This window comes from Nelumbo lutea, chromosome 1 (assembly GCF_056320005.1).
Source record: "Nelumbo lutea isolate HS-2025 chromosome 1, American lotus-T2T, whole genome shotgun sequence".
In the NCBI taxonomy this organism is placed as follows: Eukaryota; Viridiplantae; Streptophyta; class Magnoliopsida; order Proteales; family Nelumbonaceae; genus Nelumbo; species Nelumbo lutea.
Genome location: NC_142684.1, coordinates 76,220,246 through 76,247,817, shown reverse-complemented (window position 1 = coordinate 76,247,817; position 27,572 = coordinate 76,220,246). Strand labels below are relative to the sequence as shown.

The 27,572-nt window shown below is 36.6% G+C and overlaps 1 protein-coding gene across 1 annotated transcript in view; it reads right to left on the bottom strand.

The window, feature by feature from the left end:
* Window positions 1-8,800: 8,800 nt before the first annotated feature.
* The window catches only part of LOC148875454 (rab GTPase-activating protein 22-like), a 33,176-nt gene continuing 14,404 nt past the window's right edge, over window positions 8,801-27,572 (bottom strand). The window contains exons 6-11 of the mRNA XM_088964768.1: window positions 19,111-19,199; window positions 17,473-17,578; window positions 11,458-11,555; window positions 9,823-10,083; window positions 9,503-9,586; window positions 8,801-9,156 (exon numbers count right to left, since the gene is read on the bottom strand). Coding sequence (XP_088820894.1) covers window positions 9,142-9,156; window positions 9,503-9,586; window positions 9,823-10,083; window positions 11,458-11,555; window positions 17,473-17,578; window positions 19,111-19,199 — 653 coding nt within the window. The 3' untranslated portion in view covers window positions 8,801-9,141. The remainder of the gene's footprint in view (window positions 9,157-9,502; window positions 9,587-9,822; window positions 10,084-11,457; window positions 11,556-17,472; window positions 17,579-19,110; window positions 19,200-27,572) is intronic.

Sequence of the window (27,572 nt, the reverse complement as noted above, 5' to 3'; positions counted from 1 at the left end):
TTCCATCTTTCAGCACTGCTATACATTGTCAATTTAATTTTTCCATCATTATATTTATAATGGATCTTAATTACTATGGTAGATAAAAGGAAACATTTCTCTTCCTTTCATCACCCCAGACAAATTTAGTTCATAATTCAGCACTCAATGTTTATTAGCAATAACGATCGAGGAGCCATTCTTTCCAATCATGAATTCTTAGAAAGGAGTTATAGTGTTGAAGTTAGAAGTTTCTTGGCTTTTAGGACGGTCCATTAGATTGTTTGGTATCATTGTTGTTTCTACTGCTGAAACGTTTTGGGATCAATACAAATTGGCATACAACTGTTATTTGATGCCGTTTATAGTTGAAACAGGTATATATTTACTTAAAAATAAAATACAAAAATGCATGTATGGGAGGCTGTTTGTAGAAATGTTTCTTGCTCAGGGGGTGAAGTTTAATCATCGATCTGAAGGGACTCGTGTATGAAATGTTACAACACATATTTGTCACCCATTTGTATTAATCAAACCCAAAACATTTCAGGACACAACTAACGGTTTCATTCCCATGTTGATGAAGGATTAGTTTCTAGTTACAAAATTGTATTCACAAGATTAATAATAAACATTAAACAATAAAATTGTCATGAAGCACAAAATGAATGAGTGGAAGAACAAGAAATGATAGGATCAGGATTGAAGTCATTCATAGAAACCTAGGAGTAGCTCCGATAGGTGATAAAATGAGAAAGAATAGACTAAGATGGTTTGGTCACATGCATAGCAGCCACCAACAACAACAATTAGAACAAGTGATCTATTACAAGTGGAAGGGGCTAGAAGAGTTAGGGGTAGACCAAAAAGAACATGGATAAAAGTACTAATAAATGATTTAATCAATAATAATTTAACATCTGTTATGGTTTAAATATAACAGATTTGGAAAACGGGATTCATGCAGCCCACCCTATATAGTTGGGATAAGGCATGGATGATGATGATTGCCATGAAGCACAAACCAAAGTCCTAAGACTACTGTTGAAGAATAAAATCCTATTCAAGGACCATAGCTAACAGATTAAGCTTTTAGGTTGAATGGTTTTTTGAGATAGTATCAGAGCTTGTTTGACCAAGTGGATGGGCCTATGTTTACCCGCGCTTCAAGCTCAATGGGCTTTCATGTGAGGGGGTGTGTAAAAAATAAAAACCTATTCGGGGACCTCACTTAATATAACTTGGTTTGTCATATAGGAACCATGTTACCAAGCAGTTTGGATCTGGTAGGCACAATACTGTAAGCACGTTCAATAAGCACTTAAAAAAAATTTATAACACCTGTCCCTTAAAATACCCTCACCCCACCCTTAAAAACGATTAAAATCCACTTTTGACACTTGTCAAAATACTTATCAAATGCTCTTTTAGCGTGCTTACTTATGTTGTGCCTACTAGGCCCAGTCCCTTTAACAAGTATGCTGCCGCAATGAAGAAACTTCATATAACTTCAAGGAAACGTACAGACTACAGGTTTCTTTAGGCATTCATTATCAATGAGAGCACCAAACAATTTACCTTTTACAACCCATTGTTTTTTATGAATCTGCTGTACAATTTAAACACAAGCGCAAATAAAATTACAAAGTTGTGATTTCATCTTTGAATATGATCAGCAATCAATAAATGGGAGCTGTTAATAGGAAACTATAGGAACTCAGACACTCATCTCACTTACAGATTTTTTTAGATCTCAATGTTTTATGAGTCAAAAGTCGAATGTATAGAGAGAAACTACTGAAGCCTTATCTCTACCATATATATGGGGTCTGGTAGTGAGAGTTTGATAACATAGAAAATTAGAGTCCATTCTTGATCTCCATGCCACGGTATGCATATTTTTGCACAATTTATGACAGTAGAAGGCGTCGTATTATAAAAAGTTCATAAAAATGAACCTGTGTATACAACTTTTGGGGACGAACAGGAAAATTCTGAGCCACAAGATCATTCTGAGTGTAGACCTAGTACAACGAGCACTGAGAAGTATTCAAATGATGATTCAATTAGCTAATGAGAATTTTCTATCCCACCATCATAAAGTGTAATTAGTTGAGATTATAAAGCCGATATGAATTCAAAATTGCTTTCCAAACAGTTTTCCTGGACAGTACTAACTACTACTACTGTCTCTAGATCTAGTTCTGCTTATTATTCATTTCAAATTCTCTAAATAGCCTCTCTTACGCTTTGATTTTGTATTAGAGAGAGAGAGAACTTTACTCAAATGTAAATCCCAACTATCAGGGGTCTTGGGAGAGATAAACTGGGTTAGGTCCTACCCTTTGCTCTCTCTCTCTCTGGGTTGGGGTGAGGGGCATAAAGTGACCACTCTGAGACTAAAACCTACTTAGGGCTGCAAATGGATCAAATCAAATTGGATATAGGTTCTATATTTGAATTATTTATATTTGAACTAGCAGGGACCCGTGTGATGCACATGATTTGTTAAGCAAAAGATAAATAATAGAAATGGTCATTTACTAAAATACTCTTATAGTTTCATGGATTTACTAAAAATCTACCCTATAATTAGCATTTTACTAAAACACCACTTCTAATTTGTAATGGATTTAATCAATCTTCCATTAGATGATAGTGAAAAATGATAGTGTTGACCCTAAAGTTCATTTAAATAAATTTAATCAAAAGAAAATAGAAATAAAAAAATACCATTTTGCCCTTAATAAGACATGAGAAACCATTCTATTGGTTATATTTGGCCAATTTTGTTTTTTGTATAAAAAAATATTAAGGCTATTTTTTGGAATAAAAAATCATGGGCCTAATGGCAAAACAAACACTCCTTAATGAAAGGTTGATTAAGTAAATAAATTGTAAAATATATGTGATATCTTAGTAAAATTAAAACTATAAAGTAGATTTAAGTAAATATGTAAAACTATAAGGTCTGTTCTAATAAATGACCCAAATAGAAACACATAAGAGTATACAATTGTTTTATATTTTCAACTTTTTAAATAATTAATAATTATTCATATTTTATATACTACTTTTAATAAATTTTTGATAATACAAAAATAAAAATAATTAATTTCAGTTAGGTTTATTCATCAAATTTATAAAACCGACCAACCCGATCAATTCGACCCGAGTTGGTCAGTTTTCTAGTATTTTATGTCGGCTTTGGTTCAAACAATTCCCAATTCGACCAATTTGGATTAGTTTCACTTTATCCATTTGTAAACCGACCAAAATCAAATGACCTAACCATGGATATATATTAATATTTTATATTTTAAATGTAATTTTTAATATGAAAAAGTGAGAAATTTTTCATATTTCTTAGTCTAAAATGTTTACTTTTATATATTTAATTTTTAAATTTATTTTTTAATAATTGCTGTGAGTGAGGTGGTTAGGCTACGAACAAGAGTCTCCTTGAAGGACAAAGGAAAGTAGAGTGCAGGAGGTAGGCTAAAGGCTATAGCAAATGAGGTGATAGAATGATTATCTCGTTATGAATTGGACCCTTATTTATAGGGAGGGATCCCAAGGTCCCGAAAGGAAGGAGACAAAACCCAAAATTGTTTAGTTCCCATTAGCAAAGGGAATATTTGATTTGGTGTCAGTTGTTAGGGAACACTACTAGGGTTTCGCCGCATGTCTTATGACATATCTCAAGGACGAACATTCCTTTCGTCTAAAGATTATCATAATATACGTGTGCTACTTTCTTTCATGACCCTTTTAAAAAGATGTAGCATGGGTGATGTCATTATTTAGCTTGTGCGCCCTCATTAGGCTTATGGGGTGTCCCGTCATGCACATTATTTAATGACGCATGTGTTTCTATTATTTATTTTTGATCTGCAGTGAGTCTGCACTCATTGCGATTATGTGATGACTTTAAACTCATCGCAAGTCTATGCGGGTCCAAAGCTCATTGCGGTTCTGCGATGGATTTAAATTCATTGCAAGTCCGTGCGGATCCAAAGTTCATCGCAACCTGTTTCGGCTATGAGTTTATCACATATGTGTGATGAGTTATGAACTCATTGCAGATGTGCGATGAATTGTGAACTCATTTCAAGCATTCACATAGTATTAGTTTGACACCTCATCTATTCTGATGGTCTAAGTGACCACCATGTACCTACAATTGCACTATAAGTTTTAAAATTAAATTAAATTTTTAAGTTTAACTCTTTTGAATTGAATAGACCTATTGTGAAAACCAACCCAAACCAATACAACTTGAATGGGTCCATTTTTACAATAAGTCAATCGACTTAGCTGATCAATTCCCCAACCAAGTCAGTTTGGTTGGCCAAATAGCCTACGACCGGTCTGAACCAACTCATGAACACTCATAATTTTAGCTAAATTAATAGTCTTATCTCCGATAAATAATAATAGTTTAATATCCAATAATTATTAAAAATTTATAGCGAAAACACACAATTATTGAAAACATATTGATAATGAAAAAAATATAATAATTACAAAAATACAATAATTACTAAAAATATATTAACTTAGTCAATAAATAGTATAATCACAAATAGTAATTTAATCTCTAATAAATATTAATTAATCAATAAGTTATAACAAAAATACAATATATACAATAAGTACAATAAATTAAATTTAAAAAATTCCATAATAGTAGTTTAATCTCTAATAATTATTGAAAGTTTTCTATTAAATAACAAAACTTTATATATTAAATAACAAAAATACAATATAAATTAAATTTATACATAACCATTGAAAATATATTTATCATAAAAAATAATAAATAATTACTAAAATATAATAAATATTAATTTTAGTATATATATAATTATATAATAAATATAGATTAAGAGTTTAAAATTATTATTAATACATATTAATGTTTTTGAAGTCATTTTCTCGAATTACTACTTGATATAAGTGAAATTATTTATTTACAATATTATGTAAAAATATTAAATTATTATTAATTTCAATATTATGTTATAATTACTTTTTCTACTTTTCAGTTTTTTTATTACATAATTTCTTTATTTTAACTATTTAAAATCTAGTTATGTTAAATATTTTTTTATTTAAAATATTTAGTTATTTAAATACTTAAATAAAATGTAAAATATTTAAATTTTAAAATATCAATTATTTATTGAATTTAATCATCCATAAAATCACAATTTATACTATTATTACATAATTCCATATTAATTTTGTAATATATTAAATTATTATTAATTTGAATATTATGTTATGATTATTTTTCTACTTTGAAGAAAATTTTTAAATTTATTACATAATTCTGTTATTTTATCTATTTAAAATATAGTTATGATAAATATTTAAATAATCTATAAATTATTTAATTTTTTTTGTTATTTGAATTTTATTTATTTAAAGCTATTGCATATTATTAAATATTTGAAACACATATAAATTGATAATCCAAAAAAAAACATAATTTAAATTGTCAGTACATAATTTTGTGATATATTTTGTAAAAATATAAAATTATTTTTTGTGTTTTTAATAAATATTTTAAATTTATTATATAATTTTGTTAGAATATTTAAATAATTCTTAAATTTTTAATCCAAACTTTCTTTAAAAATAATTTTGGAGATAAATAGGAATTAGAGATAACTTAGAAGATAATTAGAAATTAGAGATATCTTAGGAGAAATTTTAGGAGAATAAATTATTTAGGTTATGGAAAAGTGCATCTCATTGGTTGTTTAATCTAATCAAGATAAGCAATGGAGAAAATACAAAAAATACAAAAGAAATTAAAAATGGAGAAAATAGATAATAGCTTCTCTCAAAGGAGAGATATACTGACATGGTAGGACTAGTGTTAATATATATATATATTCAAATCGAATTGGATTATGTTTCATCGAATAGGTTGGATCCATATTTGATCCAATTATAAATGGACTGAATTCGAATTCGGACAATCAGATATTGTTTGTAGTCCTAAACCTGCTTTTTCATGCTAGCCAGCCCGATATTTTTCCATTACACCAAGTAATGGCCCTGACTGTGATGGTGTATCATAAATAATTTTAACCTCTAAACTCTTTAATAAACATAAACATTGGAACCAACTTTACTCGTAAATATAGCATAAATTTTTCACAAATATAAGCATATACATTTAAATACCATCAAAGATCCATGTCTGACCCAACTAAAAATGGATTGAATCCGGATCAGGATCACTCCTAGCTGATCAAATTCAAGTTCAAACTCACAAATTGATACCATCTAGAGCCCTAATAATTAAGGGTATCTTTTCCATTGTTATATCACATTATCACTTGATGGTTTAGCTCGTTATCATATGAAAAGTGAAAACACATAAATGGTGTATTGGTTCTTTTTACTTGTGCATCTCAAATCTTTGACTGAAGAGAAAGATCCTTTATAACGTGTCAATGTCAATAGGAATTGATGAGGGCGGATTTGGCCCTCCAATGATATTGTGACAGATGGCATCTCAGAATAGCTAGATGACACCTAGACACCACCTAAGTGATCATTTGGAATCCCAGATTGCGGCTCGTCTTTACCCTAACCTGGCGATCTGCATTTACTGTCGACCTGACAACCTGCCTTCATCGCTGACCTGGCGACCTGCCTTTACACCGACCTAGCGACCTCGATCACAACTTAGGTCGACTTGTAGCACCTCGTCTAGGGTCAACTTATAGCACCTCCTCACTGGCCGAAGTGACATCGATGCGATGAGCGACCTCCCTTGAGGGCTTGCCAACCTGACTAGGGACCAGGTGGTGACCTGCGAGCATGAATATCCCAATGCTCCTAGGTTTCTCGGAAATTGGCCCACGTACCGAATGTTCCGGAGGATGGTCAATGTGCATGACGGTTACCTTCGAGGATCTTGGACCAATTAGGCACGACCTCTCAGAAATCTCGATTGTATTGTGTGAGGACCAAACCAAACAATGCCTATATAAAGGCACAAACCCCAATGACACAAGAGAGAGGCGAGTAAGCACATTCTATCTCTCATTTATGATTTTTTAGCTCGCGGTCTACTACGAGAGTATTAACTTAATCATCAAAGTGACCTCACCGGGTTAGCCACCCCGGGTCCTGTAACATTGATTCCTTGCAGGTTTCTCTGAAGAGCTACCTAGCTCAGCAATCAACCTAGCTTGGCACCCAATCTACCCCCAACTCGGCCTAGTCAGCTCGACATTCAAGTTCTCATCCAGCAAAAATCCTCCACTTCGGCCTCTAAGTTGCCGGCCACCTAGAAGTAGTCCAAACAACAGAGTGCTGGCAAAAAACCCTTCATCAGGAACTACGGAAGCATTTCTCAGCTTTTCAATGTGAAAGATGTGCATGTAGTTTAAGAACGATTATGGGTTAATTTGATATTCAATGATACAAATTGACGCATTTTCTTTCTTAGGAACAAGATCTGGATCTATATGCAAGACATGTAAGTGAGAGTGTTTCTATTATTTTATGGTGTTTCCGCAAAACAAAAACATGTTTGGAAAAAATAAAACAAAAGAAATGAGCAATTTTCACGTGAGAATAACACCCAAAAAATGTGTTCTTTGGCAGTGACAAATCGGCGCTCTCAAAGAACACGTTCTCTGGGAATGCATGATTCCCACAACATCGCTTTACGTGTGCCACATTCCCACGTGAGAGTAGGGGCATTTTTGTCATTCCACTTAAATTAATATACTCTAAGCCATAATGTTCATTCATCGTTCCTTCAACCTCATCTCTATCGTGCAAGGTTCAAAATATCGATATGCCAGTAAGGGCGTGTCGAGCCATATCGGTACTTTGTTTTATACTTTTTTTTATGTTTTTTTTTTCAAAACCAGTTCAGGGGGGCCGGTTTAAAGCTCCTCCACCCCCTGAACCGGTCAGAACCCCAATATAGGGGCATATCAGGAGCTCCCGAAATGATATGTATCTGCCGCTACGGGCCGATATGTGGCGATAGCACAACCTAGGGAGGTGGTGAACGCTGAGTCAAGGATGGTGAATGGTCGGAAAGACATTGACGACTTTTTTCCAACCAAAACCATTTACACAGGCATGGTTGTTTTCCTTCTTGCCGTTTCTTTGTTGTAGACATGTGGATGCTCTGTTTTTTGGTCCTCTGATTTATTGTTCTCCCAACCCTTGTTCTAAGAGATAGAATAGCTAGCTTAAAACACTAATAGATAACAGTGAATCTGCATTTCTCCCAACCTGTTTTTGTTGGAGCTAGGTCTTAAATCCTAAAACGTAATTATTCTCCCAAAATCATGGAATGTAACACTTACGTTACAAGCAAGGTGAGGTAATGGATATACAGCATGTCAGCCTCCACACTCTCTTCTCTCAAACAAATAATCCAACAATGGCTTCCACCCAGTTATTTCCAACCCTTGTGCAAGTTCAACCCCCCAAACCCTGCAAATCTCCTTTAATCTGTCCACCAACTTCCTATCTAAACCAAAATGTACAGGTAGCAAAAGCAAACCCATTACTAACGGGACAAGACAGGAGCAGTTTCTATTACAAAGATCAAGTTCGAGCGGTGCCGCATTTTATTGGTGAATGGGGAGATATTACTATAACATTGAAGGATGTGACCAAGGTAGACCTCGGAAGTGTTTCAGAACAAAAATTTCCTTGAGAACAGGAACAGGTGAGAACATTGCCAAACAGGGCCTTAGATGGCGCATATTCTCAAGTATCACAACCAAATGACATCAAATAAAAAAAAAAAAAAAAAAAAAATTTGAAGAACTTCATTCAAGGCCCTGAGGCAAACTCTCTTTCACTTCAACAACAATTACAGACTACAAGAAATGTTATAAAATACAAGATAATAGTACAACATTCAACAGAGCTTTGGATATACAAAACAATGAGAACTCATTCCACATAAAACAATTACTTTCCCTGGAGTTTTCTGTTGGTTGGAGGAACCAATCTGTGGCCTTCCTCGAAGCCAAGATTTATCCTCTATCTTAATGTAATTAGTTATTCTTTTGCCAACTCGGGATATAGAGCATAAAAAGCTCTCTCTCTATACCAGAGTAGGATGAAAAAATGTTTTAGGATCTGAAGTTTGCTTCAATTCAAGGTTTATGTCTTCTTCGCCTGCAGAGACAATAAATGAACAGTCAGAAATATAAGGAGAGCTTTTGACAGAAATTGAATATTCAATAGAGCACTATGTTGGTGGATATGTTACAATGGTTTTTTAGTTGTTCTGGTAGAGTGTAAGCTAACAGTACAATGTGGCTGGCTGCATATGTTTCTTTCAATATACTAAAGATAGGTGCATAATCTGAATGCATTTAAAATTTTGGTGAGACTGCCATCTTGCCATGTTTCACCATGTTTTAACCTCAAAAATTTTTAAAACGTGAGTGTGAAACACTCTACAGTATGCAGAGAAGTAAACCAAAAATTCTGTCAACAATAGAGCAGTACGAGTTATTACCTTTTTCAGATACTTTTTGTGAAGCTTTATTGCCCCATTGCATGCTTTTTTGGCATCCAAATTTCCAGTTATGTCATTCAATATCTGAAAGGGAAGAAGCCAATATATATATGAATATATGAGATAACAGAAACAAGGCAGATCAATTGCTCCACCATTTACACTTTTTATGGAATATAGAACTTTAAGATCCAGCAAGGAATAACCAGAGTTGTACGACCATTCAAGAAAAGCAATCTCCACAGTTTGTTTTAGCTCTTAGGTCATTTTTATGGTGCCACAATGCATACACATATATGCACAACTCACATGACTCTTACCTTGACAACATCATCCAGACCCCGGGCTTCCTGCTGTAGTTTTGCGCTTTTCTCTTTCAGAACACTGGCAACAAGAAAAAGTGAAATAGGGAGAGGAGCATCCCCATTCTTTCCTGCACATCTCTGATTCTCTCTCTCAAACTTCCCACATTGGCGAATTGCCTTTGTTTTTCCTTTAGATTCCTCACTTTTTTCACCTGTTGAGTCAGCTTCTTCATACATGGAGAATAGATCAGGATCATACTCCAGGGCCCACATCATCTGTATAAAGTTTGATACCACATGTCAAGGCTCTACTAAAAAGACATTACCAAACTCCAAGGACCGAAACCAGACTGCATATCAAATTCACAATTGCATCCACACAGATGTGAAGGAAGACTAAACCACATTCACATACAGAGTAGCCTTCTACGCCCATGCCTCCAGATTACTACTAACCAATTTGTAGATCTAGGTCCTTTATTGTTACTATGCTGCTTGGGTTGGACATAACACTAACTAGCCAATTTGAAATTTTCAAATAGACTAATGGCATGCCTCTTGATTATGAACCTTTTCTAATAGTCAATTCAAATCTTAGTTTCAGATTTGATGCTTAAGAGAATTGCAAGAAAAAAGTACTGATCTCTGTCCTGAAATTTTAACAGGATGCTGTACCACGGACCACAAATGTGAACGAGGTTTTCTTAAACATCAAATCTGTCATGGATAAGCTAAACGATTATCCTATCACAGATTCTTTGTGCCTAGGACACTAACCAGAATATCCAGACACTAAAACCATTGTTGGATTGGCATTGACTAGAACCTAATTTATTGATTGAATGGTTAGCATATAGAAGCAGCATGTATAATGGGCCATGGTCAATTCAACAGCTGCTGAAACAATGAGATGGAAATTGTGGAAGTTTGGATCAAAAGCTTTAAAGACAAGAACATTACTAGATTTACTCCTAAAGCATTCATTTAAACAGGAAAAGGAAATGAAGGATCTAGATCAGTGGGTTAGATCATCCCATAATTGAGTGATTTCAGGCCATGGTCAATAGGTGTCCTAGATGCCTCCACATATATAGAATTCAAAACAATACAGAAGCCTGAACCTTGATCTTGATGCAGAAAACTTACCGGGTGAAAGTTTCAACCTTGTGCCTAATTGACTGAACAATGAGCAATTTCTTGCCTTGTTCATCATGAGGAAAAGCCCTTATCCCATAACTTATGCATGCCAATAGTCATAACAATGTCTTATTGTCACCTCAAACTAAAAGATGTTATATGGACTTATGGTCCATATCTGACAGAAAGCCGCACCAAACTATCAGACAGAATATTCTGTATCTGAGAGGCGAATTTGGTGAAAGAAGCCTGAAAAGGGTCTATCAGTTTCCAATTTATACTAGACCACTCGCATATGCATCACTATAAGAAGATGAGAACCAACTAGACCAAACTGTTAGAAGAATAAAAAACGGATTGCTAAAGTAGACTAAGGTGAATCCACAGAATCATTCAAACCGTAAAGGCAGATTTCTTTTCCATCAAAATTTATGAAACTTTAATTTATAAGAACAAAGGAAGGAGAAGCAGGAGAATGGGAATGATGGTGTTGCTAGAGCGGTTCATACATACCTCCCAAAGGTACAATGAGTCACAAAATGAGAACTCTCGACGGAATAAGACCATAAGCATACGGAACGCAAATAGATAGTCACCTCCACCTAGTGTCTCTGTGCTCCAAGGATCAAGGATGTAACACAAATTTTCTTGTTAGTTTTTAGTTTGAGGAAAGAATCAGAGAGGGGACTGCAAATAAGAAATAACTGTAGTGTTCCTTAACTTGAAAAGAAAACAGAAACATCTGAATAGTCAAAAAAAGGTCTATCCCAGATTATAATCAGAAGTTACAGACAGATAAAAGAAATACATGCAACTTGAAACTAAATAACTGCACTATACTAGCAAAATCCATCAAATGTTTGGTCCGATGTAAATCATGGGTGAAACTTGAAAGCAAAAAGGAAAAACAAAATTGGAGATGGAAAATTAATTAAAGGTATAAAAAAAATAGCACAATTCATACTTTAACCAGTCCAGTTAGCAGCTTCATAGAACTTCTAAATTCCAGGATGATACTGTCCTTTGCATAGGCAGACAAATCATTAACATCATCTAAGCCTTATCCCAACTATATGGGGTTCGCTGCATGAATCCTGTTTTGCTATTCCATTCTGTTTAATGCCATATCCATTATTAAATTATTGTATAAGCAGACAAATATACACAAAAAAAAAAAACTTATTCCATTATAATTTTATTCCAAGTTCTTTGCTCCAACTGAACATTTTGGCATGCTTGAGCCAAAAATCTAATTCAAGGAAACATTATTAGATTTGACAAGGGGAATGTTTACATGTCAAAAGCTTTTTTTTTTCCTCTCAGAAAAGAAAAGAGAAAGTGCCCTAAAATGTTGATCAGCAACGTAAAAATGTTCTAGGTTCAATAGTACTAACAAAACAAAGAACAATTTAATAATGTATTTCAAGGAAACAAGATGCTCTCATCTTCTTCTTTTATTTAGATTTAATTTTTTGTTGGCCTGAAAAAAAGAAAGTTATAAATTCAGGATCACTTTATGAGAATAGATGTTTGAGTTTATAGAATTAACTTTCAATCTTGCAAGATTTTAATTTGTGAGTACAGTAAATGGGGAAGAATAGGAATTTGATATACATACAAGTTAAATACATTACCATTCCAGAAAAAAAGGTCCATGGTTGAAACCAATGTGCTACATATTTGGATGATGCACCTCTCTATGGTTCACAACTCCCACATATGGTACTTATTTATAACTTTCATTTTTCTTTACACTACCGCTTTAGAATGGAAAAATTAAAGGAAGATGAAACATTAGCAACGTTAAATCATGATTTATCAAAAAGAAGAAATACCCCTCATTTTGGAAAAAAGAAGTTAGGGGACAGAATAATGGCCATAGGCTGAATATTGCAAACAGTATAGTCCTTAAACAACTACCTTGTTACACATTCGCCCCAGGGACTGGTAATCCTATAATAAGTTGTCCTTTGTCACTCCTCTTTCTAATGCACCCTTAGTACCACCACCCTCGGCTGATCAAAGCATCCATCTGGATGAACAATTCAGGTTGAAATAATAACTTCGCCTCTCTAAGGAAAGTTGGCATGGTACCAGGTGAGTTTGCCTCTCTATTCATTAACTGAAGAGGTGTTTTAGCTGCTAATTGATATGAAATTTCTCTAGGGGATGAGTTGGCATTAAACACCTCTTCAGTTAATGAATAGAGCATTGCTAGGGAAGTGGCTGTGGAGGTTTCTGTGCTGAAAAGGCTTTTTTTTTTTTTTGAACAAAGATACCTTTTATTGAAGGCGAGAAACATAAAAGAGGATTTTTTTTTTATTGGAAATGGTAATTTCATTAATATAACTTAAGAACTTTCCAGATTTAAGTACAGCTGTCAACCCCCAAGTAGGTGTTGAGCCCCCAGTAATCTTTCTTACAAAACTGCCCAGAACATTCTCTCCCTCACAGTCCCTTGTTTAGCCAACGTGTCAGCTAAACCATTAGCTGATCTCCTTGTCCATTTGAAGCATGCACCGATCCCCCTTGTTATGTTGAGGATTTCTCTCGTCTTGTGGCTTTCAATGTAGGGAGTGGTGAACGTATATCCTTTTGGCAGGACGTCTGGTGTGGATCTAGAGTTCTAGACCCCTTAGCCAATCTTTTCCTCTCATTTACAATCTTACAGCCATGATCAAGGAGCATCAATTAAGGATAACTGAGGTCACAGAAGGGGAGGTATCTTGGCTTCCTACTTTGAGAAGACATGTTTTTGATTGGGAAGTTCAGGCCCTATTGACATTGTTAGAAGTCATCTCCCAGGTCAAGGTATTGCCTGATGGCTAGGATGGTAGGATCAAATGAGGTTGATTGCAACCATGGATGGCATATTTTCTGTCAAATCTTTCTATAATATTTTTTTTTTCTCAGCATATTTCTATAATAAATTAGGTCAGCACTCACCCCTGAAGGCATGGAAGTGGATCTGGGAGTCCAAAGTCCCTTCTAAGGCCATTTTTTCCTCTGGATTGCAATGTTGGATAAAATAGTGACCATTGATCACCTCCAGTCCAAAGGGATGGCCATCCCAAATATGTGCAGGTTGTGTGATAGGAAGGAAGAGCCAGTGGCACATCTACTCATTCATTGTGATTTCTCTTTCAACATATTGATGCACTTTCTGAATCTGTTTGGTGTCAGGTTGCCGTCCCAGTGATTTAGATTCTCTAATTGCTGCATGGCTTTCCAATTCTTTTCAGGAGTCCTCTTGTCATTTGTTAGACAATTTGGAATGAGGGGAATGGCAGAATTTTCAGAGGCAAGGCGGTTTCTTATGAGGCAGTGATCAGGAAGGTGGAGAGAATGCTTCTTCAATAGGATAGCATTTCTAAGGAGTTTATGGATTTGGATTTTGAGGAGTTTAGGGCCTAAGACCCAAGCTTGGGCTGAGCTCATGTTGGTCAATCAGGCCCAGGCAGTCCTATTAGGCCCAATGTTTCAAAAACTGTCCTAAACCTATTTAGCATCAGTAATTCAAACAAGTATATAAGAATTTTATATATGTATATACAGGTATGCAAAGTTAGGCCAAGTTTGGGCTGGGCTAGGGTTGCCATAAGATCAGGCCGGGCTCGAGCTACCTAAGGGCTAGGCCCAGCCCCACCCCCTTCCCCCCCCCCCCCACAAAAAAAAAAGGTTGCAGACTCTAGGGCTTGAACATAGTTTTCAAGACGTAGGTGATTCTGGGCGACACTGGGGTGCCTGGTCACCTAGGCGATAAAAAATTCATAATACAAAAAACTAACTTTTGGCTAGTTCCCTAGTTTTATATACCATTCAGCATGTATATTAATTGAAAAAATAGCAATTCTCCTTTATTAAGAACATTAAATTTCCTCTAAAAATGTGGTAAATGATCACATCTAAAAGATAAAAATCTTTTACATATATTAGTTTCATTATTTTCAAAAATAAACTATAATAAGGATTTAATAGAGAAATTTCATATCAATTAGTAGCTAAAGAAGGTCAACTTTATATGATAAATATTCAAGATGGAAAGTAAAATAGAAAAAACAAGGATGGAGTTTCTGTTATCAGGTTTGATAACAGAAACCTGGGAAGACCTTTGAGGTATATCCAACTTTTCTTCAATTTATCAGGTTTGATATCGGTTGTGGCAACAAAGTTTTATTCTGGGAAGACCTTTTGGTTGGGGATGTGCCTCTTATGTTCAATTTCCCAGAACTCTACTCTTTATCAAACTATAAAAACAAACCTGTTGCTAGGTTTGGTGTGCTTTCAGAATCAGGGATATCTTGGGATTTTGGCTTTAGAAGAGGGTTGAGGGAAAATGAGCGAGTCTCTAGTGCTGTTGATTTCAACACTTGAGAGGGCCTACTTGGACCAACCTATAGCTGATTGTAGAGTGTGGTCCCCAACTTCTGATGGTTTATTTTCCTGTGCATCTTTCTTTGGTTTGCTCACTCATATTAACCCTATGGGGGTGAACTTCCCAGTGAGAAATTTGGACTAAACCGATCCCTCCAAAAGTACAAGCTTTCTGTTGGGAAGTGTTCCTAGGGAAGGTAAACACTTGTGATGTGCTACAGAAAAGGAGGCCAAACAATTGCTTCTCTCCTCATGTGTGTATCCCTTGTTTGGGATGTGGTGAAACTCTAACCCACTTACTATTATCCTGCTCTTTTGCTTCTGGTATTTGGAATGTTGTTTGTTCTCTCTTTGGATGCAGATGGGCTCCCCCACAGGATGTGGTAAGTCTACTCAGCCCCTCTTTCCTGTGTCAACGGAAGAAAAGGGGAAAATGTATATGGAAGGCAATGAGAGCAGATACAGTACGGACTATTCGGGAGGAAAGAAACCTAAGAATCTTTTCAGGAAAAAGCAAAACAATGGAGGAAGTTATTGAAGCCATAAAAATCAGAACTGCACATTGGGTGAAGACCATGGAGATATTTAGAAACTACTCCACGAATGAGATACTAAGGAATTGGGCTGAAATAGCACAAACAGATGTACCCAAAGTTCTTGTAAGCATGGAATGAAAGCCACTAGCACGGAACAAACTAAAGCTGAATTTTGATGGGAGTTCTCTTGGCAACCCTGGAAGGGCAGGCATAGGGGGTGTGTTTAGAAATTATCTGGGCGTGGTGGTGGCACTCTACACTGGACCAATAGGTTATGGTGATTCAATACAGGCTGAATCTCTAGCCCTACTTCAATGTCTAAAGATGGCTGAGCAGATGGGAACAACAGACTTAGAAATTGAAGGAGACTCTCTATTGGTCATCTCTAGGGCCAAAAAATTACATCAGCACCTTGGAAGCTCAAGCTTATTTTCAGAGAAATTGACACACTTGTAAGGAAGTTCAACTCTCAGTTTGGTTGGGTTAAAAGGGATGCAAATGGGATGGCGGATACCCTAGCAAAACAAGGGGCAAATAGATCTTCATTGTATTGGGCAGAATTGTAACTGATTGCTGGAGATTGCAATTTCCTATGCAATCTTTAGCTATTGTATCTTAATCTCTCTGTTATTAATGAAAGATTTTTACTGATAAAAAAAAAAAGGATGGAGTTTCTATTTTATTTAATTAGAGAGAGAGAATAGAAAAAAACAGAACCTCTTTATAATTCTATTCTTTCTTTCCTCTTCCTTTTTTTCTTTCTTTCTTTTTCTCTCCTCAAAACCCTTTGATCTTTAAATTTCAATAGTAAAACATTAAAACAAAGTATAATTGATATATATAGCATATAATAAAATGTATTAATACATACATTAATAAGATATAGCAATATAAATGATATTATAAAAGGTGCCCAACTTGTCATTTTTGTTGCCTAGAAGGGCACCTAGTTGTTAAAAGTCAAGGTGTTTGGCAAGGCACCTAGTCACCTAGGCAACACCTTGACAACTATGGCCTTGAAACTAGAGAATGACTGTGTAACCTAACATGTTTTAAGATAATCTTTTTTTATTTCCCTTTTTCCTTTTAAATCCAGCTTTGATCAAGTTTGATTGTCAATCAGTTGATTTACCCAACCAAGTTTGATGCTCCATTGATCCACAATCCAAATCTCCATGTTTTGAAATACTTTTCAGCATTCCCCAAATCCCCATTCCTGATGCCACTTTTGATTTCTCAAATGTCAGAATAGAAACACCAAATTGAAAAGTTCTTTTGGATACTTTTTCATCCTTTTTTTTTTGGTAGGGAGGGACTTGGTGAAGTCAAAAGCCTCAGTCTTTTTGCATGTATTCAGTTTAAAATTTAATGATTTTCTATCTCCTTTTCTTATTTACTCCTTAATATATCTCTTTGATCTGTTACCTATCAACAAAAAAAAGGAAGAAAAAAGCTTTATCTTTTTTCTTATAACTAATCAAAGAGTATGATATATATACATACATATTGCGACAAAAAATAGAAGTATGAAACTCAAAAAAATAGAAAGAAAAGAAAAGAAAAGAAAAAACTAATGAACTAGATTTCAGAATAACCAGAATTGTAATCAAAATAGTACCTAAATGTTGATGAAGCTTTGGGTCGAGTACTTGAGTAATTGATGCTAGACTACTTAATTGTGTTTCCACACCAACGGAGCTGTCCGTGCATCTGAAATTTCCTCGCTTTAAAAATCAAATAGCAATGCATATCATAAGCAACTTGAAGTCGAACAAATTAGAAAAAAATAACAAAAAGTAAACAAGATGCAATTTCAAGAGAACAAGAACGGATTTCTCATATAAAAAGAAAGTATAAGCATTAGAAAATTTGGAATTTGCAAGGACTTAAACAAGTTTGCAAGAATAATATCAATTGATCCTTCTGGTGGGAGCAATTATTGGGAAGATTGAAGGTCTGCTATGTAGATGGATGGTAATTATAAATAAGTTTGCTGGCATCAAACAAGAAAAGATCAGGAAGCAGTTGGAACACATCATTTTTTATTCTTTTTTTTTTCATTCTAAATGGAATCTAACCCCCTCTTGGCCTCTTTTGCAATTAATACAAATTCGAATTTATCAAAACAATAACTAAACCATTTGAATAAGTAGATTGAAGGAATCAACTCCTATGAAATCCAAGAGAAATACTTTAGATTCATATATCTGTTTCTAGATAAAATTAGAGGAAACCATAATTAGAAGATCATTTGATGCAGGCAAGTAGTTTTCTCTTCAGATTTCATTACGAAATGTAAAGATATCAGAAAGAAATACGGAATTCCCTATAAGCCAACTAATACATTTTACACAATTACATGAATATTTAGAAAGGAAAAAAGAAAGAGAGAAGAAACCAATAAACAAACACAGAAATCTATTAAAAAATGAGGGGCTTATAGTCCCAATACTTGAATTTTCATGAATCAAAATCTACATACTTTATTCATTTAATACACTGCACTGAATATAACAACATCCATAAAATATTGGGAGAAATAAAAAAAGGCACTTTACATTTTCAAAGATCGCCTCCTAATTGCAAATACTCATCTTTTCACAAATCAGTGAAGGAGTATATCTTCATTTTAACTAAAATGTTTAGAAATTAGTTGTTAATACATAGTAGAACTTTTTAATACATTGTAGAAGTTGGAATGCAATTTTATTTCCAGCTCAAAGACTCAATAAAAGGTTCTGACAGTGGAAGAAATGAATACTTTCATGAATTTCTAGCAGATGCAACAACTGAATTATTACATAGTATGATAAAAGAGAAACAAGATGGGCCCAAGAAACATAGTGAACCCTGTTAATAACTAGAATTACGTATTTTGACAAAGCTCCATAGAGATACTCAGAAAATTAGATAATTATTTTAGTTAAAGAACCAAGAATTTACCAAAAGAAATGCCAAATAAAGGAAAAACAAAAAGACAAAGTTTGTTAAGCTAATTTATGTGCAAATGAACACATTACTGTAGTGAGTTATCAATGAGTTCTATGAGAGTACTAAATTGACAGGGAAATCTTTCATATAATAGGTGCCCAACAAACCAAAATACAAGAAGAAAATTTAAAGGCACTAACAAAAGAAAACAAAAAAAGAGGAGGTACATGAATGTTCTATGCCCTTCTGATGGGAGTCTAAACTTCAAAGATACATATTTACACTTAGGTGAATAATATGAAGGCTATGAATAAGAAATGCATACCAATCTGCGCATCAAACGTTCAAAGCACCAAAATGCATCTCCTTCATCTTCAAGAAGCATTATCATCGGAGAGCAGAGATCACTCATTCCTGCTCAGAAATTTTACAAAGTTCAAATGTTTTAGCACTTTGTTTTGAACAGATAAACATGGAAATCATTACAAAAGTGGACAAGGAAGTGCATTGTGCTAAAGAGAAAAAGAGTTTACAGAGATATGGTGGGCAAGTCAGAACTCAGAAGATGGAGAAAGTAAGTGAAAGAACTTTTGATCTGGCTGGAAGATGGAGAAAGCAAGTGAATATATAAGCAAAGGTTTTCATCGCTGAAGAAATAAGAACAAAAGGATTGGAGAAACTGAAGCTGCGAGAAGGGAAGAAGGGTACAGTCTTTTTGATGGAAGAAGAGTACGAGACCTACAGTGGTTCAAGTGTTTCCTGGTAGGGGCTTGCAAGTTGTTTAGCATACAAGAGTGGAGGAGTCTAAGGAGTTATAGAAAATACTTTGAAGTGGAAACAAGAAACAACAAGAATGGGTGGTTCATTACTTTGACTGAATGATTCGGGAATGATAGAAAACAGATGGTCTGATTTCCAATGGGAAAACAGAGATTGGGATGGAACAAAATCCTGGAAGTAATACAGGGCTTTCAGCAGAGGAAAAAAGTGGATTATGTTGATGCAGTAGTGCCGGTTTTGAAGGAATAGCAGAGGAACAAACAAAGGAAGAGGAAATGGTGGTGAGTAAAATGGATACACAGGTTGCACAGGGGGAAGACTTACACCTCTCTTGCTACACTAAGCAACCAAAGCTAAGGGCAAATGCAAACAAAGTAAGTCTGGGGCAAAAGACTGATCATAGCTGCAAATAAAAAAAAAAAAATCTGATTGGGAAGAAGTTGCAGAAAGCATCAGGAAAAGTTATCCTCGGCCCCCTTTCAGAACCGCAAAGCAATCATGGAGCTCCACTCCCTTTGATTGACTTCTGGGTGATGCAGATTCAAATGAAGGAAGGTTGGATCCAATGGTTTAAAGTATCAATACACCTTTGTGTATAGGCAAGGGTGAATTGATACTTTTTTTACCACACTTTTTATTTTTTAGTTTTTTTTTCCAATTTTCATTTTTATAAAGGTTTTTATATTACTTAATTAATAAAAAGTTCGGGGTCCTAAAAACACCTATAAACAGGTGTATCAGACACCCAAAGATATGATACAATATGCCCGATGGGGCGTATCGTATTGATACTTTGAACCTTGTTGGAGCCCTGGCTTTGCCCTGGGGGAGAATCCTTGAGTGAAGATTGTGGGACTTCCCTTCCATCTTTGGGAAAAATCGACTTTATGGAAAATTGCACAGCTATGTGGTTCAGTACTTGAAGAGCTTAACATTAGTAACCCTTGTGCAGCTTCCTTCAAACTGCTGGGAGTAAAACTAGAGAATGTTCCCCAAATGGTGGAAGTTCAGGCAGAAGGTATGGAACACAAGGTCTGGATTCTTTTAGCAATGGAGGCAGTTGGGAGGAAGCAGAGGAAGAAGAAGATGATGTGGCTCCAAGAAGAACACTTGGCACCTCGGTGTTGGGGTGGAGAAGGCAAACGGCCTCTTGCGAAAGAAGGCCAACGATCACTTCAAGACGAAAGTAATTTTCAGGTTACCAAGATGATAAAACAAGAACCTTCGATTGGCCATCACAGGGTCCAATTCAAATCGTTTGCAGAGGTAGTGGAAGGGTTGCCAATTACTTCGAGAAAGGAGATAAAAGAAAAAAAAAATATAAGTGGGAGTTGGAGGGGTTGGTGAACCAAGCTGGACTAAGCCCTTTGTAAGATGAATCAGGGCAGCCTAACTCTTTGGAACCGAGCCTTATAAAGGCACATGACAACTTAAAAGAGCATGTGCCCCACTTAAGTACTTCAGGACTTAGGAGATGTTAATAGGAGTCTATCATCATCCCCTCCACTTGATGGAGAAGCCCCTGTTAAAGATCTCTCAAAGAAGTGTGGCTCAATAGTCTTGGCTCAGCCAAAAAGAGCTTTGCCCCTTTGGAGTTTTGTGGAAATTGCTCTCTAGTTTGGAGATCAATGCGCTCAGAGAACTCTACAACCCCAAATAGGCCAAATCCAAGGTATTGTACAAGCACGTGTGAACTGTGAAGTTAAGGAAGACGACAACAACTAGGAAGGTTCACAAGATTTTGAATTTGAAGAGGAAGAGGAAGTTAATCAACCCACCAACATAGGGAGCATTGATTTAATGAAGGCTTGTAAGAATTGGGAAGATGAGGGTTTGGAGACAAAATTGTTATTTGCATACTCCAAAGGGGGGAGGGGGGGATGGGGGGGGTGCGGCGCGATAAACTCTAATTCCAAGAAGGACAAAGAATTGCCTCTCAACCAAAGCCAAGAGTAGGTGTTAGAGCAGAGGGACTTAGATTTTGCTACTAATATAAGTGCAACAGTAAAAGAGGGATAGTTTAAAGAGTGGAACAAGGAGGTTCAAACCCTTTTAACTCCTCGTCTTTTGTTTTTCCTCTTCTTTCTTCAATTCCTTCTTCTGTTGGTCCTAATTTGGAGCCCTCTGTTCCTGCCTCCGATGTTTGTAATGCCAAACTGCCAATGAGAATGGGGTAGGGATCTCAGGAGAGGAAAGGAGGTGGAGGATGAGGGTAAAATTCCTAGCCTAGTGTTGGATAATTTATTTTCCTTATTGGAAGCAGAGGAGAAGAGGGGTAGTGTTAGAGGTGTCTCATGAACCCTACAGGAAGGGAAGCCCTTGTACTAGAAGAAGGATTTGAGAATCTGAAGGAAGACAATATCTTGGAGGCTTCCACTGAAAGTAAATGTTTACTCAAGAAAAGATATGGAAGGGGGAAAGCAAAAAAAAAAAGTAGGGAGATTGGTGATTGAAATAACTTATGAGAAGGGGAGTAATCAAAGGAAATAAAAAGGGAGAGGCTTCAGTTAGAGGGAGTTTTCAACGGACAGCATCTGGATCTTAGAATGAAAATTATTAGTTGGAATGTGAGGGGTTTAGGAAGTGCAAGGAAGAGGAGGTTAATAAGGAGCGTTTTGTGGAAAGAGAAACCAAATGTATTCTTGATCCAAGAGACAAAACTGCCTGAACTAGATAGAAGGTGGACACTAGAAGTATTTGCAGAATTAGAGGACTAAGTTAGGCTTTTGTACCGTCTTGGAGAGACTCAAGGGTCAAAGGGTATACTTACAATCTAGAAGAATGAAGAATTGGATTGTGTAGAAGAACTCATAGGAACAGTTTCAATCAAAGTTAAAAAGGTAGTTGATGGGGAGGGGGGGGGGAGTGGGTATTGACCAATATCTATGGCCCTAACTTGTACAGAGAGAGGGGTAAATTTCTGTCATAAGATTTTCAAGGGAAACTAACAACCCAAACCAAAGCATTACCCAAAACATGAGAAAGTTTAACATGCTAGCTGATACCTTTGAGCTGAGACCCACCTCTACTACAAGCTTATTTCACCTGGTCAAATTTCCAAACCAGCCCAACCTGCTCTAAGCTCGATAGGTTCCTCTTTTTCAATAGATTGGGAAGGGTTGTGAGAAAACTTGGTTGCAAGGGCTTTACCTTAGAACAAGAAAAGTTGTTAGGTGGCCCTTTACCTACTTTCAAAGAAAGAATTAAGTCTTGGTGGGGAGAAGGTAGACCTAGAAATAAGAAAAAGGGTGTTAGATTCATAAGTCAAGGACCTAAAAGAAAGAATCAAGGATTGGAACAATACTCACTTTGGAAGGTTAGAAGAGGCCCAAGAAAGAATCTCTTCAAAAATTAAGGTCTTAGATAAGAAAGAAACCCAGAGAATTTTGAGTGAGGAAAAAAGAGAAGAAAGATGGAGATTGAAGGCACAATTGAAGGAAAATAAGGAAGGAAGAAATCTCATGCAGACAAAAATCTAGAAGTAAATGGCTTCAAGAAGGGGATAGGAATACAAGTTTTTTCCATTCTCTTGAAAATGGGAGAAGGAAAAGCTTTATCACCTCGGTAGAGGTGGAAGGGCAGGAAATCAGGAGGGAAGGGGAAATCATCAAATTACTTATGGATCACTTCAAAGGTATTTTCTCCAGAGGAGATGATAGAAGCCAAGAACTACCTGATCTTGAGTGGAATAGGTTGACAAGTGATCAATCTAGGTATTTGGAGAGCAACTTTACAATAGAGGAAATCAAAGAAGTCATTTTCCCTAGGGAGAGATAAAAGACCCTTGGTTTGATGGATTCTCTATGGCATTCTATCAAGACATTATTAGGAGATTTTAAAAGACGATTTGCTAGAGGTCTTTGAGAAATTCCATCAAAAAGGAGAGATTTCACCAGGAGCAAATGCAACTGCTATTGCCCTAGTACCTAAGAAGAAAATTGCTACAACCCCAAGAGATTACAAACCTATTAGTCTAGTGGGCAGCCTGTACAAAATCTTAGCTGAAGTATTGGCAGGTAAATTGAAAAAGGTCTTACCTTCAATGATCTCACAGTTTCAAGGAGCCTTTGTGGATGGGAGACAAATAGTTTACCAAATCCTAGAGGAAAACGAGTGTGTAGCAGAAAAAAGGAAAGCTAAGGGAAAGGCTTCATCTGTAAACTTGATCTAGAGAAGTCTATGATTATGTGGATGGTCTCTATCACTTGAGGCTATGGGGAAGATTAGGTTGGGGGAAAATTGAAAATGTGGATTAAGGGATGCCTAAGTTCGGTGCAATACTTTGAGGAATTCCACTCCAAGGCTGCTTTGGAAAGATGCCTCAATTCCACCTTCATCACTCTAATCCCCAAGAAGTAAGGAGCCTTAGGATTGAAGGACTTCAGGCCCATTAGCCTCCTTGGAAGTGTTTATAAAATTCTTGCAAAAGTTTTGGCTTCGAGGTTGAAAAAGGTGATGGAATTGTTCATCTCCCCTACCCAAGGAGCTTTTGTTGAAGGGAGACAAATCCTTGATAGCGCCCTCATTGCTAATGAACTGATTGACTCTCAAAGGAGGGAAGGCAGAGATGGACTGATTCTCAAGGCAGATTTGGAAAAAGATTTTGATCATGTCAGTTGGAGCTTCCTAGATTACATGCTAAAGAGATTGAATTTTAGCTCAAAATGGAGGAGCTGGATCAAGGTATGTGTCACTACTCCCACTTTCACAATACTCCTCAATGGGACCTCTTGCAGGAAGTTCAAAAGCTCTAGAGGCCTAAGGCAAGGGGATCCCCTATCCCCTCTTCTTTTTATCATAGCTATGGAGGCCCTAAGCAAAATTGTTTTCGGGCAGTTGAGGGAGGTTTCAATCTTTTTTGCCTTACTACAGTTTGCTGATGATACCATCTTCTTTCTTGACTCTTCAGCCAAACAATTGACTTCTCTAGGCCTCATTCTAAGGTGGTTTGAAGCTATCTTAGGTCTCAAGATTAACCTCTCTAAGAGTGAGCTCTTAAAGATTGAAGATGGGCTACCTGACCTCACTTTGGTTAGCATTCTAGGCTGCAAGGTACGGAAACTACCCTCCACCTATCTTGGCCGTCCCCTGGGTGCCAGATGCAGCTCCAAGAAGATCTGGGATCCTGTTATTGACAGATTTGATAAGAAACTTTCTTTGTGGAAATCTAAATACCTTTCAAAAGGAGGTAAGCTCACCTTAATCCGGAGTGTTCTTTCTTCACTCCCTATCTACTATTTGTCTTAATTCCAGATGCCTGTAAGTGTTGCAAGGGTCCTAGAGAAGAAAATGAGGGACTTCCTTTGGGCAGGTTGGAGGAACACCTTCTAATTCAACTTGGTGAACTGGAAATTTGTGTACCAGCCTAGAGAACTTGGAGGCCTCAGCATCAGAAATCTCGAAATGGTAAATAAGGCCCTTTTGGGTAAGTGGTGCTGGAGGTTCAACAAGGAAAGATACTGCCTCTAGAGAAGGCTTATTGAAGACAAATATGGGCTTACAAATTTCGGTGGGGACTCAGGTCCTGGTCTATCTCCTAGGGATGTGCTTTATGGAGTAACATAGCCTCTATTCTCCCTGTTTTCTTGAGGGGTATCAGATGCAAGGTTAGTAAAGGCAATCGCCTCAAATTCTGGCATGACAGGTGGTGTGGAAACCAGACTCTACAAGAGAGATTTCCTTCTCTTTTCGAGATTGCTCTTGACAAGGATGCTGTGGTCGAAGACTGTTTTGATTGTGTGAATGGGGATGTTATTTGGAGTCCCACTTTCATAAGAAACCTCAATGATTGGGAAATTGGTCCTCTATCTGAGCTGTTAAATCTAATTCAAAGCATCCATCCTAATCTACAGACTGAAGATGAAAGATTTTGGGCTTGGAGCCCCTCAGGAAAGTTCTCCCGTCTTTCTACATTAACTTGCTTCCATATGAGGGTATTGACTTCCCATGGGCCTTGATCTGGAATTCTCATGCCCCTTCTAAGGTTTCCTTTCTGGTTTGGACTGCTGTTTTGGGTAAATGTCTTACCACTGATCGGCTGCTCAGAAGGGGGATGTTCCTACCGAACATCCTATGCCCTCTATGAACGAAGTTCCTGAATCCTCCAACCATCTATTCATTCATTGCAGCTTCTTCTCCCAGCTGTGGGGTTTGGCTTTCTCCTGCTTTGGAGTCCAATCTTGTCCACCTGAATCAGCCCTTCAGCTCTTGCAAGGATGGTCTCTCAAGGGTTTGAACAATAGGGGTAAATTTCTTTGGAGGATTTTCCCTTCTGCTATCATTTGGGCCCTCTGGAAGGAAAGGAACAGTCGAATTTTTTACAACTCTTTTTCTGTAGTTTCAGTAAAGAACAAGGTTATAGGCTTTTGGTGTTCTTGGTTAAGGGGGTGTCCAGCTTTACTCTTTTTTGCAAGCTGGACCTTTCTTTTGTTGACACTGTATATTCCCATTGTACATGGGCTGTTACTTTTTACTTTAATACAATTCAATACTTTACCTGCTTCAAAAAAAAAAAAAGAAGTCTGGTGCCATACTCCCTCCTGATCAATGGAACTGATAGAGATTTCTTCTGAGCAAAAAGAAGCACAAGGCAAGGAGACCTCTTATCTCATTTCCCATTCACTCTAGTGCAGAGGTGCTTAGCAAAATTATCATCAAGGCTGACTTAAACAACCTGATCAGAGGTTGGAGGAAGGGGAGGAACGAGGTTGTGGTTACCCACTTGCGATATGCAGATGATATAATTCTTTTCTATGACGATGTTACTTGTTAGCCTTCCTTCCTTAGGGAACCTCCATTGGAAATGTTTCAAAGTTGAAGGTGAACCTAGGAAAAAGCTATGTTGCGGGCTTAAAGTTGCAAGAGGAGGAAATCGTTAGAATAGCAGACATCTTAGGTTGTGAAATCAGAAGCTGGCCTTTGGATTATTTAGGTCTACTATTGGGAGGAAACCCAAGGCCTAATGGTTTTTGGAAACCGGTGGGGGAGAGATTTGCTAGGAAGCTAGCCTTGTGGAAAAGGAACTATTTTTCAACTCTAGCTAACCTTCCTGTGTATTATTTATCCAATTTTAAAATTCCAATCAAACTAGCAAGAAAGTTGGAGAAGATGATGAGGGACTTCTTATGAGAGCTAGGAGATGTAAAGAAAGATCATTCAGTGAAATGGGATTATGGGAGCAGGTTTGTAGACCAAAGGACAAAGGGGGCTGAGGATAGAGAACTTAGTTTGGAAAAATACAGCTCTCCCAGAAAAATGGTTATGGAGATTTTCCTTAGAACGAGAAAGGCTTTGGTATAGGGTGATTGAAAGTATACACGGGTTGTCGGACAATGGTGGGGATGCAAAAGTAGCTCCCAATGCATCATCAACATCTCCTTGGAAAGCAATTCATGAGGTGTATCCTTCCTTCCTTAGCCATATTCATTTTGATATGGGATGTGGGAACAAGGTACTGTTTTGGGAAGACCTATGGTTAGGGGAACAACCTTTAAAGACCCAATTCCCCTTACCTTTTGCTTTGTCAAATTATAAATCTGAACCTATTTCCAAATTTGTGACCAGCAACTATGGTGCATGGGTTAAACTGGGATTTTGGTTTCATAAGGGGTCTAAAGGAGATAGAAGGTAAGACTCATACTTCTCTTGGCCAAGCTAGATTCAGTTTTCTTTGACCAAAGTACAGAGGACTCAAGGGTTTGGGCTATTGCTACAGATGGTATTTTCACATGTGCTTCTTTCTTCAATATCCTAATACAGCCTACCACTTTGGATTTAAACCTCCCAATGAAAGAAATTTGGAGCAAGCCAATTCCACCAAAAATCCAATCCCTTTATTGGGAGATCTTTCTTGGAAAGATAATACCTGTGATTTGCTGCATAAAACAAGGCCAAATAAATGTCTCCCCCCCCCCCCTTGAGTCTCTTTGATCCAAACCTTTTGAGACAGCCAAAGAAGAGAGGAAGAATTTTGTGGAAAGCAGTGCGAGCAACACTGATTTAAACTGT